The following is a 13,939-nucleotide window of genomic DNA, read 5'->3' as shown; positions in this document are numbered from 1 at the left end:
ACCGTGCTTTGCTAAAGAACAAGGTTAAGTTTTCATTTGGTCTTTGAGCTCTCGAAACTACGAGGGGCAAATGTACTTGGGAAACTGTGCTAATTTTCAAAAACCCTATCAAGATTCACTTGTGTTAACACACACATGCACACACGTTAATATACATAATATATTAATATATTATATTAATATGTTTATATTTAATATATTAACCTTGAATTTAGAGTTATTAGACTTTATCAAAATAGAGCCTGACCTCACCGGCTGTGATAAGTCCACCTAGAATGCAAACATAAGCTTGTTTTATGGAACAATGACTTCTTAATGAGCTGTAAGTCAAATATTTGAAATCCCCTAAGTGATCATTATGGAGAAGAAATTTGTGACGAATCATTTCATGAACTCTAAAGGGCTTTTGTACAGTAAAAATTCACCTCTAACATATCCAGTCATCATGGACAGAACTTACAAAAATATTATAACCTTTAACTCTATAGCTCCTAATGCAGTTATATTTTATTTTCTCTGAAGAGCTATTAGAGAGAAAGTGTACTATACAGTAGTAAGAGATCCATCTAATTTTCCCCTCTTGGTGAACCAAGATCATGAACTTAACCTTAAAAAATTCTGGTAATTAGGTCTGCTTCTCTGTACATACTCCCTTCCCCACAAAAACATAAGTATGACACTAAATCCAAATCTCACTCTCTGCCTCTCCCTCCCTCCCCTCCCTTCTCTTCCTAGTCCACCTCCCCTCCCCCACCCCCTCTCATTTGCCCTCTACCCACCTAGACTTTTTCTACTCCTCCTGGATTTTTACAATATAGGAAGCTGTTTTAGTATAAGAGGCTATATTGGAAGGTGTAATTTACAAAAAACCAAATATGTTTTCTCATACTTCTGGAGGCTAGAATATCCAAGGTCTAAGTCTTCATAGAACTTTATGAGTCATGTTTTACCAATGTTCTGCTCAGAGCTATTTAGGTTAATTTAGTTTTAAAAAAAAAAAATGAGCCTTTCCCCAGAGTCCTCCTCTTTTTCTGAACCATCACCAGACTCTCCCACAAGGCTCTTTGCACTGGCAATGTACATCATATCTCCTTGAACCTCAACCCATTCATTATCCATTTTCAAAGCCACTTCTCCATTTGTAGATATTTGTTATACCATTACCCTAGTCAGCAGTAACATATGTCTTAATCTGTTTGGCTGCTATAACGAAATAGCTTTAGCCGAGCAGTACCTTTAAAAGCACAGCTTTGACACAGTTCTAGAGATCGGTGCACTAGCATATTCCCTGTCTAGTATTAACCATTCCTCATAGCTGTTAGATTCTATGTGGTCTCACATAGGAAAACAAGTAAAAAGATTCTTTCCAGCCTCTACGGGGGTAGTTGTCCCAAAATCCTAATACCATTGCCCAAACCTAATACTGTTTTAACACACAGTGTTTTGTCTAATGCTGGGAATCAAACTTGGGACTCTAACAAATGCACAGCCACTGAGAGATATCCCAAGATCAACAAACATGCCTTTTGAGAGGATGCCAACATTCAGGTCCCAGAATAAATCCCCTAACCCATTTACTAGCGTTTGTTAGAGAATCAAGCTGAAACATTCATAACATTCATAGACACAGACACACACACAGACACACACACACACACACACTAACACAGTCACAAACCCTGTTCTCTTGTCTCTGTCTTCACTTGCTATTTTTCCCATACAATAATATCTGACCTTTGTGTTCACACTGAAGAAATAGATGGGCGCAAACTGAGAAGGTATAAAAGAACTGTACATACACTATGAGCATCTACAAAAAGTTCTAACTACTCAAAAGTCTCCTCCCTGGCTACAGTTATCCTGAGGAAGTATTTACAAGACACAGACCAAAATAAATGACTCTCAGCTTCTCTGTCAGGAAATGTCTTGAAGTACAGATCCTGCTGTGATAGAAAATGGCAAATGCAAACAGAAGACAAAAGAAAGCCAGATGTCATTTGGCTGGTGGCAGTTTTACCCTCTGATTATAGGATGGATGTTTCTTTTTTGATAAGACTGCCTTAGCTGAATCAAAGAATACTTGTTGGGTCTCGGAGTCAAGGTTCACAGTTTTCAACTTAAACAGCCACCATTATGTAATATTTTTCAGAGGCATGTTTTATAAAAATGGACCCCCCGAACCACAAAGGTACTTTTCACACCATGACTCTCTTCCATATATTTACTGCTGACATGGGTGTCTGCTACTCGAGAGCACAAATTGTTCCTGCCACTGACGTTTTCCAGCTACCTAATAGCAACTGTACTCTGTAAATAACATAGAAGTTGTTGGGAAATTTTCCATTCAGTGACTTTGAAAACAGTTGAGAGCTGTTCTGGCCAGAGAGGAAATGGAAGAGAAGGAGAAAGAGGGGGTAGGGAGGAGAAGGAGGAGAGGTGAAGGGCAAGAGGGAAGAAGATGGGGAACAAAAGAGAAAGAAGTGTAAACATTTACAGATTAAGTTGAACATTTCTTAAGGGAAAAACAGGAACAAAGCCTGAGAGAGTCAGTCAATCAAATAGGTAAATTGAAAGACAAGTTGATTTTCAGAGTAACGAAGAAACATTAATCGTTTCCAACACAGCAGTGGTCATTTACAATGTATTGTTGATGGAACCTGGGGAGGAAACCAGGAAAGATTGCCTTTTGTTTCCCAGTACAAATTTGTTATGGAAGCTTGCTTTACCCCTAGATAGCGGTAGGGAGTAGTTCCTAGGATGCCAGTTTATAAGACAAGACACATGCTTAAATGTGTGGTAGGATTTTTGACTTTGCCTAAAATGTAGGGGCTTCATTTCAAACTGAGTTCCTCTTGTATCCTGTAGGGTAGAGATACTCACTTCCCATACCTACTCACTCAGTCCCCTCGGACTGTCCATTATGGGTAGTTTCTCCTTCACAACAGCTTCCTTCTCTTCCCCTTTCCACCATGCCTGGTTTTGCTTTAACACAAGAAGAGTTGCTTTTATTTCCGTTTCCACTCTGTGTCTTTCTTACTCAGCTACATTGTGTCCAGCTCTCAGTTGACTTCCTTGGGTAGAACTTAACTCTTTCATTCTCCTAGGAACCCCTCCTTCCATACTATAGCACTTTCCAGTGTCCTCTTCAAAGGAGCCTGTAAGATCTCATTGTCACTAGGAATTGCAGTCTATCTTCACTCTTTGGAGCCAAACAATGGGGACCAAATTCTCCACAAGTCACAGGGTCCAAGGAAATACCAGCAGTGTTTCCATGGAAGAAGATGTAGATGCCTTCCCATTATGACTTCCAGATAGAGTATATAGTGCTGGGGTGGAACAAAAACAGTCTGGAATTTGAATTTAAGAGACTATAGTTCTTATCCTATTTGAGTCACTTTTAGATAGATGGCATTAGATAACTAATTTAAACTACAGAGTCTCAAATTCTACATGTACAGATTTGATTAAAAACTTTTAAGTACAAGGATATTTACAAAGTAAAGAACAGATTGAATGTGTGTGTGTGTGTGTGTGTGTGTAATAAATATAATATGTGAAACGGGTTTTGTTACATTGACCATGACTTATATTTTTCAAGCAACGGTCTTACATAAAGAAAAGGAACATTCCCAAAGAACAGTTGTCTGTGTCTCTCAAGAGTTGTAGCCAACTCAGAAACTTGAATAGGCCTACCCAGGGAAAGTGACTGATGCCAAACACATTCAGAAGCAACTAATGGGCAAAATAAAATGTCATTTCCCTTGCCAGTGTCTAGTTACATGGTAAGCTGAATTAGTAGTAATAGAGTATTTGCTTGATAATTACAGAATTAAATTAAACAGAGACCACCTAATCTTGTAGACAATTTCACTTAATTATGATGAGACCAGTGGATGTTCTTGTCCCTCAACAGAAAATATTTCTCTTTCCTGAGCTCGATCAGATTTAGCATTTCTCCTTTAGAAAATGCTGAACTCAAAATCTAAAATATCCTTTGACTTCTAATTTTTATAATTTCCATGATGTTGCCCCTTTATTTTTATGATCACTCTAGATTTGTTAATATCACTAATTAAACTACAGATAATCCACTGTTCTCTGAGCTTGGGAGACATTATTGTTTCATTCCATTATGTGCTGATTTAATTATCCCAACTCTCAGAGTTCCAGGAACGCCTCAGTGGAAAAGCTTAAGTATAGTGTACTTTGGTATTGGCCAAAGAGGCTAAGTGCCTAACCTAGATTTCTCATGCACTTTTTGTTCCACTGGGTATATTATATCACAAATACATTATAGTAATTTATTCAAATAAGTATGGGGAACGGATAAGTTAATTCCCCCCCCCCTTAGTGTGTATTAGATTATTTTTTACTGAGGTTAAGTGGAACAGTTAAATCTTGCAAGCTCATTAGATTTTATTTGATTCTGAAAGTAATTTTATGATGTTATTCTATAGTAGAATAATACAGCCTGTGACCTGAGAAGTACAGAAGATAATCTCACTAAACCAACAAGATATTTTAACAGAAGCAACAAAACATTACCATGAATCCAACATAAAGGAGCTTTAATAGTTACCAAATATAAAATAATAATAATGTATGATATATTGATAATATATAATATTTATAATTTATAATAATAAAGAATTTTAAATAAACACTATATATTTATTATATAATAAGTAATAAAAATAATAATTATATTAAATATTAAAAAATAATTTTAAAATGTGTGTGAAAATGCAACATTTTTTCAATTAATTGGGATCTAAATATTTCTTTTATGATATGCTTACTACTTGTAATGGTAAATTGTTCAAAGCTTTAGAATATGGTTAATTTTATTAAAATATGACTCATGCTAACATATCAGGAGGAAAATGCACAAGATATTCTGAAAAGAAAACCAGAATGGTTAGTACAACTCCTTCATAGAGATTTGAGAAGTTCAAAGTGTTGCTGCTTTAATTACCTTTTCTGGTTTCTTCTGTTTACTTCAGATTTAATCTACAAAATTGAGCTTGCAGGGGGCCTGGGAGCAATCTTTCTGCTACTTATACTGCTACTGGTGGTCTACAAATGCTACAACATAGAACTGATGCTTTTCTACCGACAGCGTTTCGGGGGTGATGAAACTACTGATGGTAAGCCATCTCTTTCCCCAAACTCAGTTAATAGACAAAATTGTTGGGTGACAGTATAAGAGTCAATTTCTATTACTAGAAAACAGAAACTAAAATATGTAGGGATAAAGGATTGTGTCATGTACAACTTCATCTTAAACAAGCTAGGGAAAGGGTATTTATGAAGAAAAACATGGATATGCAACTGTGGATAAAGGATATAATGCGTTGTTTTATCTTATTAATGTAAGATATTATTTCTAAATAAAATTCTCAACAAGTTGTTTCTTAATCTAGAGACAAGTAATCACTATGACAGCCCTTTCCCACAACAATAAATTTACATGTTATGTTTGTCTAGAAAATTAAACTTTAGTGGTCATTTTTAACAATTGCTATCATAAAGAAAGCAAACAAGCACTCAAAAAATGTTTTTAAAGTACGGACATTCTCCTTTAACAGCTCAACAAAGTACATGAGCCTACATATTTTGAATATTTTTAGTACCATTCTGAAGATGACTCAAAAGATACAAATTTAGAGTGTGTCTGTTAGAGTTTGAATATGTGGGGCAACCCCCACAAATTCATATGTATGAATACTCAATGCCTGGCTTGTAGCATTGTTTTAGGAGGTTGTAATACCCAAAGGAGGTATGAACTAGCTGTAAGAAGTTCATTGCTAGTGAATGAACTTATCTAGCCATCAAGTCCCATCTGTGATGTGTGCTTCCTTGTCCCCACAAAAGGTGAGCTATCTCTTTCCCAAGCCTGTCCCATTGCCATGAATTGTAACACACTATCTCCATCTTAAAACTAAGGCAACATACATTTTCATATGTGAATTTTCTCAGGTATTATGTCACAGCAATGGGAAAGGTATCGAAAACTGTACCTTTTCAATTTGGTATATTTTCTTTGTGTGACTTTTAGAAATCATATAAATTAAGTGTCAATAAATTATTTTACTAAGACTTACTCTTGGAACATTTAGAAATGTTTTACTTTCTTTAAGAGAAAAATTGATATTTTTCTGATTTTATATTTTATTTTTTATTATTTCAAACAATTTTTTAAAATAAATATATTTGGCCATATTCTTGCCTTTCCCACAAGTCGAAGTGCTATATTTTTTTCAATCAGTACCCATAAGAAATCATGTTATATCACTATATATAATGGCCTCACTACCCAACTACTATAATCCTTGGAAACATGTATGTAGAATGCCATAGACAAGTCAGTTTTTTAAACAAAAAACACTTTACAATTGCCTTTAAAGACAAGTTTAAAGTGTTTAGTTTACTGAAATATTGAAGAATAAGCATTTATTTGCATTTTTTAGTAAAGCCTTTACCTTGAAGACTTAACTAATGTGAAGACAGAGAAATCTGATTTTGACATTTTTGTTACTATTACATAAGTACCAGTATTAGTAGATCTTGATTGACTATTGTTTCACAGTAAATGCTTCTTGATAAATTCATTTTGAAGTTGTGCATTTACTCAAGAGTTATAGCAAAATGTTCAAGGAAATACAGACAGATATATAAGAGTATCTTTAAAAAGAGAAATAAGGCTTGATCATGGGTGTATACATGAAAATATAATCAATTATATTCTGGCCCCATGTATAAGAACTAATATTGAAAATTATATTTCTTACTTACAAATATGAAATAACAAGTATAAGCTAAGAAGGTGTGTTTCTGTTTGTATATGTTCTATGTAAAAGAACATAAAAAGTAGTCTCTTGTGTTTAATTTGCTTTGAGTAAAAATTATGAGCAATTTATTAATCGCAGTAAAAGACAATGCAATTTATTAAGTTACTCTATGATAATTATTTGTTGTTATCATCTTTACTCAATAAACCATAGTGACTGATTGTTGGATATATAAGACTAAGTTCACAGTAATAACATTGCATTTACAGGGATTTGTTTTGCATCTTTAAGGATACCTTTGATCAAAAGTTCCCAGTAATAAACAACATTTTAATTAGACAATTTTATGAAGTAGGGTATGTTAAAGGGTCTAGCTCATTTCAAAGGTCTCCATTACAAAAGAATATTTAAATATTATAAATTCTACATGGAAATTTGATACTTGAACATACAATCTCTATACTAGCTTAAATAAATCCTAAAAGGTCAACATGGGTGTGGTTAGGATGAATGAATGAATTTCTATTTTTATTTATTTTATTTTTAATATTTGATGTGTGTGTACATAGTGCATGCCTATGAATGTATGACTGAGTTTGCTCGTGTGTACACAGGATGAGGCAAGGGGAGGACAACTTCTATAAGTCTCTGACATTTTAATGATGTCTCTCACTGAATTAGAAACGTTCCATTTCAGCTAGCTTGACTGGCCTCTGAGTTCCTGGGATCTTCCTGTCTCTGCCACCCCAAACAATACTAAATATAAAAGTACAAATTCCATTTCACATTTGAATGCTTGTACATCAAGTATTCAAGTAAATGCATTTTAAGATCCTTTCAGAAACATACACTATATGATACCAATGTCAGCCTATATGCTACCAGACTCTTTATTATTTTGTATATTTGAATATCTCATCAACAGAAATTAGTTTTTCTAAATACTTTTTTGTTGTATTTTCTCTTTGACTATATATATATACAATATACATATAGTCAAATACAATATACATAGATAGGTACTGTGACTGTTTTAGATAGGATCTGTATTGCTATGATAAAATTCCATGACAAAAAGCAACTTGAGGAGAAAAGAGTTTGTTTCATCTTTTAAGTATCAGATCACAATCTATTATGAGGGAAGTCAATGTAGGAGCTCAAGACAGGAAACTGGAGTAAGGACCTGAAGCAAAGACCGTGGAGGAGTGCTGCTTACTGGCTCTAACTTTATGGCTTGCTGATCGTCTTAGTTAGGGTTTTACTGCTGTGAACAGATACCATGACCAAGGAAGGCAAGTCTTATAAAGACAGCATCTAGTTGGGGCTGGCTTATAGGCTCAGAGGTTCTGTCTATTGTCATAAAGGTGGGGGCATAGCAGTGTCTAGACAGGTGTGGTGCAGGAGGAGCTAAGAGTTCTACAACTTCGTCTGAAGGCTGCTAGTGGAATACTGACTTCCAGGCAGTTAGGCTAAGGTCTTAAAGCCTATACCCACAGTGACACACCTACTCCAACAAGGTTACACCTCTAAATAGTGCCACTCTCTTGGCCAAGGATATACAAACCATGACACTGAACCTGCTTTCTTATAGGAATACCTTCCCAGTAATGGTACTGTCCATAGTGGACCAAAGCCTCCTACATGAATTATTAGTAAAAAAAAAAAATATTACCCACAGACCAATCTAGTGGAGGTATATTCTCAGTTAAAGTTTTCTCTTCTCAAATGACTCTAGATTGTTCTCAAGTTGACAAACACCTATCCAGGACAGTGATATCATACACACATTTATGGGTTTTTTAAAAACATTTTTAATTTTGTATATGCATCTGCATTTATGTATATGTAGGGGAGTATATTCCTGGGTATGAGTGCAGGCTAGCTTAGCATACACATGGAGATCATAGGACAGCCTCTTTTTTTGTATTATTCAATCTTTATTATCAAAACTTTTTAAATAACTATTAACCAAACTGATCATTGTCTTTTGTAAACTTGTACATATATATATATAATTTATTTTTTTTCAAATTGTAATTTATACTCATTCACACAGGGGTTATAAACACAAAAATCAGGACGTGGGGAAGGGGATGACACTGGAACGTGGGTGTTCAGGGGGAATACAGATATTTTTCAGAACAGGGTATCAGCTGGGTGAGGGTTCAGGGGATAGGTCACTATGACTCTGCCTATGATTCACTTGTCCTTATCTAAGTTGGTAATATCTGCCAAGGCTACCTATTTACAAGGTCTATGACTACTCAGGCTGGTAAATTGTCACAAAAACTGCCTGTTTACATTAGCTTATAGCCATCTGTTTCAATGTTTTTCCACTGAGACCCAAGACTCGGTGTTAGTACACATGTATGACAGGCCTATTGCTGATTCTAGGCCTATGGCTGATTTTAGGCCTACAGTGTATAAGCAGGGATGCCCCTGACATCTCCTCCCTTCTCTAAGTATAGAAGGGCTGTGGCGAATCTAATCTTGCGAAGGCCTGACCTCCAGTAATTGAAGGGGACCTTGTAATGGCTCCGGTCCCCCTGTTGTTGTCCAGTGAGGCATGAGGGCCATACCTGTCCCGAAGGACAGCCTCTTTTATTTACCCTCAAGCACTTTCTACATTTTATTTGAGACATCTACCCTGCCATGTTACTATCACTGGGAGTGCGTACATAGTTTGTACATGAGCTTAGGGGTATTGAACTCAGGACTTCATGCTTTCAAGACAAGCAATGTATACATAAACATACATATGTGTGTGAGTGTGCATGCATGTGTTTGTGTGTGTGTGTGTGTGTTTCATATAACATTTTATAAAAAGGATTTACTTTATAAAATAGAATTTTTCCAGCCAGCTTTGACTCCCCCAGCTGATTTTAATTTATTTTGTTCAACCCACCATAGATTGCTTCATTTATTTGGCTGATCAGGTTTTCAATAAATATTTGAGTCCCATTCTCTTATAGTCTTCCTTGAGATTGATACTGTATGCACATGCACATATAGCTTCTAAATTAGTTACTGGCTCTAAAAGAATCAGTGAGTTTCCATAGTTTAGAACCTAAGGGCTTAGGACTGGGTTTCATGTAGCTGCAGGAGAACAGGGCTGCACAAACAGGAAGGGCTCCCTCATGATGGGCACAATTAAAATTAGATTTTAAAATATGGAAGGACAGGTGTGACAACAAGAAAATGCTTCCACAAATAGTCCGGTTGTCTTTACAACTACTGTCTTCATTAGGAGCAGCATAGCTTTGATGACCAGTGTGCCAGTGGCCCTCCTTCTAATGCCTTGTCTGCACTGTTATCAATTTCCTACTTCCACAAATAAGTTTAGTCAGCATAATTTACCACTGAAGACTCGTTAGTGTTGTCTAGAAAAGTGGTGTCACTGGACTGCCTCTTGGTTTTCAAACAATTGTCAAGCCTGGCTGTTAACTTTATTTGCATCATGTTGATGCTTTTACTCTATTCATCTTGTCCTTCTTTGTGAGCAACAGCTGTGGCTATTCATGAAAATTTCTTGGCTCTCTGCAGAAGGCTGAAGTGCCTTTTAAAGCTGTGGCATCTGAGTCATTGCTGGCTCACTAGCTGGCATCCTAAAGTTTCTGAGACATATGACATGTTAGCTCTGAGAGTGCTTTTCCTGCTCCAGCCAGCTACAATAAGCTTGTCACCTTTTATCCACCTTATAGGGACATAACTGAAACCAATGCAACATCTTTCAGAAAGTGATTAGCTTCCAAAATGCTAGGTAACACTGATTATCCAGATAGTCAACATTCAAACTCAATATTCAAATATTAGAATGCCAAACAAAGATATTCTTTGTTATAATTCCTTTAGTGTATCAAAATAGAGAAATAGTTTACTAGAAGAGCATGTGTGTGTTGAGTTGTAATATTAGGACAGAGTAAAGCAAGTGAAAATAGTACCAGGTATATGTGAGTTTCAGCATGGCAAAAGAGTAAACCACCATAGTCTGAACAAGCAATGGGCTAAGGTTCTAAAAGTTCTCATAAGGTAGGTGATAGATAGAGTCAGATAGTCACTAACGATAGCTAAACACACAGTAGAAGCTCAACAAATCACTGATGAATATAGTAAGATGTGGTTCAATTTAGGTGGGTTTCTGAGATGAGAAACGACAGTCTGGTCTGACATGGGTGTTTGAGGCAGCAATACTATCTACCAAGAACAGTAAAATATATTCTGCTCATAGGAATAGAGCTTTTTGTCCTTTGGACTGTTTTATTCTTCCAGCTGTGCATCATAGGCAGCTTTGAGTCCCAGGTGAGTAATTATAGCTGGAGAAAGTCAGGGGCCTGCAGGTGCATCCTGTGCTTGATTGGAGCAAGGGCAGAGGTGCGAGCCTTTCCAGGAGGTTCTTACATTAGCATTGCTGAAGAACATTTTCAATTCCAAGTAGAGTTTTAAGTATAACCATGGAATGTGTCCAATTTGCAAGCCAAAAGATCTTCTCAACCATCCAAGACAGTATTTTGGGGGGTTCATGTGCTTCTAGACAATCAAGAAACCTAAGCAAGGTTTATAAGCCTTTTGTAGTTATCCAGCATGCTAAAATGTATTAAACTTTTCTCCTGATCTCAGACACCATCTTAACATCAATAACCAGAGCTCATTTCATTTGGACATAGCAAAGGGTGGAATTGTACAAAGATTTGAACACAAATCCTGTATTAGAAGTTTCAGGGAGTCCCACTTACTCCAACAATAGGGCATGTATATCTTATTAATTTATACCTGCAGTTTATGCCTTCATTCAGCCACTAGGACCAAGATATTAGTAATGAAATAGGTTAGTAAATGCCTATTTTATTTTATAAACTATCTTATGATAAAATTTTAGCTACATTCTAATCAGATCTGTTTTGGTGGAAAATATTGATGTGTTTTAGAAATAAATGCTTACTGATCTTTCAAAATCAATGTATTCAAGAAACTGCTATCAATAAGCATTATTAGTTATTCTTGGACTTATGTTTACTAAATTAACTTTTAAAATTTCTTTACATAAGAAAATTTTGAGTATACAACATTTATGATAGGTTCCCACTAAAATATGTGAGGACTAACACAATTGTTAGATAATTGTGTTCATTAACATTTTGTGTTAAAATGCATGCATGCATACACATTTGTACTTTGGACAGACTGGCTCTGAGCCAATGTAGCAAAAGAGGATAAAAATAAGCTTTAAAAGTACAGTTAACTCCATGACTAAACATGTGAAGAGACACCCTAATGTGGCCATATTGGAAGGAGGGATATTTTGAAACAAAGGCTTCTTTGGGAACTTGTGTCAAATTACTTGGCTGAGCAGGAATAACAGGCAACGCATTTGTATAAAGCCCAGCTGCTGTTTCTGCTATTTGGTAATGAACTGCTTTTTGTATATGAAGATGATGACACTAACCAACTGGAAGTATAGCATATGCTAAGTACAGTCTCTAGGAGTGAAGCTGGATTACTTCAATCTTCCACAGTTTAGGGCCCAGCCCCTTTTGGATCTCATGGACTTATTTGTGCAAACGAGGTATGGGCTGTGACTAAGTGGCACAGCCAAACCAACTGGCACATGAGGCACATGAAGGCTTCACATCCATGACTTCAGCTTATTTTGTCCTGCATTCAAACACACTGAGATAATCAGTTGCAGACATCATTGAATATCACAAATGCAGAGCCTCACCAAAAGGCACGAATAATACATCTTTGTTCTATTCTGTCCTGACTGTAAGAAGCCCATTTCATAACTGCTTTAGTTCATTTCATATTAAATATTTGGGTTTAAATTGACAACATTACCTATAACACATGAATTATTTTTCCAATTACAAAAGTTAGTCACTAATTGCAATGTTTATTTCTGCTCGTTAGTTATCATAGACATCTAATATTCAAAGGGAACCTTCTAATACTTTTTTGTTGTTGATACTGTTGCTCTTTAAGACAACAAGGAATATGATGCATATCTCTCTTACACAAAAGTGGATCAAGATACTTTGGACTGTGACAATACTGAGGAAGAGCAGTTTGCTCTTGAAGTACTGCCAGACGTTCTAGAAAAACACTATGGATATAAACTCTTCATCCCAGAAAGGGATCTGATTCCAAGTGGAAGTAAGTAACTTTGAATTTTGTATTTAAAACATTCTGTTTCTTTCAGCAACTTCTATGGAAGCAAGCATGCCTCAAAGCCAACATTTTAGAAAATTGTTTCTCACAGTAGATGGATTTTTTTTCAAATTCAAATTGTTCCTTGTGTATGTTGTGACTTTAGAGTATCTGAAGTTTTATAATTTAAGTCTGTTTATAGAAGTTATACCATAAGTGTGGTATTTATTACATTGCTTTAGTTTCTAAGATAATAATGACACTTCATTTAAAAACAAATTGTAAAATTCAGCAAAAGCTACTTTGGTGTACTGCAGTTCCAAAGCTGGACTCCTGTCATTGTGTTTCTACTTATAACTACAATAAATGTCACTAATAACTTTGAATCTTTGCCTTTCATCCTTGTTATTCACTCTGCCTTGTCACTCACTCACAGACTTATGGAAAAATCCACTTTTAAAGGTCTATGACGCCATTGGGAGCAGTATTTTCTGTATGTATTTAGTATTTAAATAAATTTTAAGATGTGCCAGACACTGTAGGTTTGAATGCTACTTTTCAGTAATGCTACGTATTGAAAGCTACCCTTGAGCTTGCAGAGTAAATCCAGTTTCAAGTAAAAATGAATGCTTTGTTCTTGTTTTAAAAACTTGTGCTTTGTTCAGAACATGTATATGGTAAAATATAAGGAGAACCGATGCTTATGAGATTATCCCTGCCATCAAAGAGCTTTTAAAAATATTATTGAGGAAAAATCTAGGGACTATAACATATTTGAATATGTGTCTGTTAAAATTCTTAAAATGCTAATTCACACAATATGATATTTACAAAATAAAAAGCTTTATCTTTAGACTTGATGGCATTTAAGATAATTTCACATATGTTAGCACATTTCAAATTTATATTTGTGAGTGTGCCTCTGTGTATGTGTGTGTGTGTGTGTGTGTGTGTGTGAGAGAGAGAGAGAGAGAGAGAGAGAGAGAGAGAGAGAGAGAGAGAGA

At 35.6% G+C, this 13,939-nt stretch overlaps 1 protein-coding gene across 1 annotated transcript in view; it reads left to right on the top strand.

The window, feature by feature from the left end:
• The window catches only part of Il1rapl2 (interleukin 1 receptor accessory protein like 2), a 1,099,213-nt gene that overhangs the window by 1,074,038 nt on the left and 11,236 nt on the right, over positions 1-13,939 (top strand). Inside the window, exons 9-10 of the mRNA XM_028770319.1 lie at positions 5,004-5,147; positions 12,771-12,941. Coding sequence (XP_028626152.1) covers positions 5,004-5,147; positions 12,771-12,941 — 315 coding nt within the window. The remainder of the gene's footprint in view (positions 1-5,003; positions 5,148-12,770; positions 12,942-13,939) is intronic.

This window comes from Grammomys surdaster, unplaced genomic scaffold (genome assembly GCF_004785775.1).
Source record: "Grammomys surdaster isolate TR1022 unplaced genomic scaffold, NIH_TR_1.0 200, whole genome shotgun sequence".
NCBI lineage: Eukaryota > Metazoa > Chordata > Mammalia > Rodentia > Muridae > Grammomys > Grammomys surdaster.
This window is presented reverse-complemented; position numbering and strand designations above follow the sequence as displayed.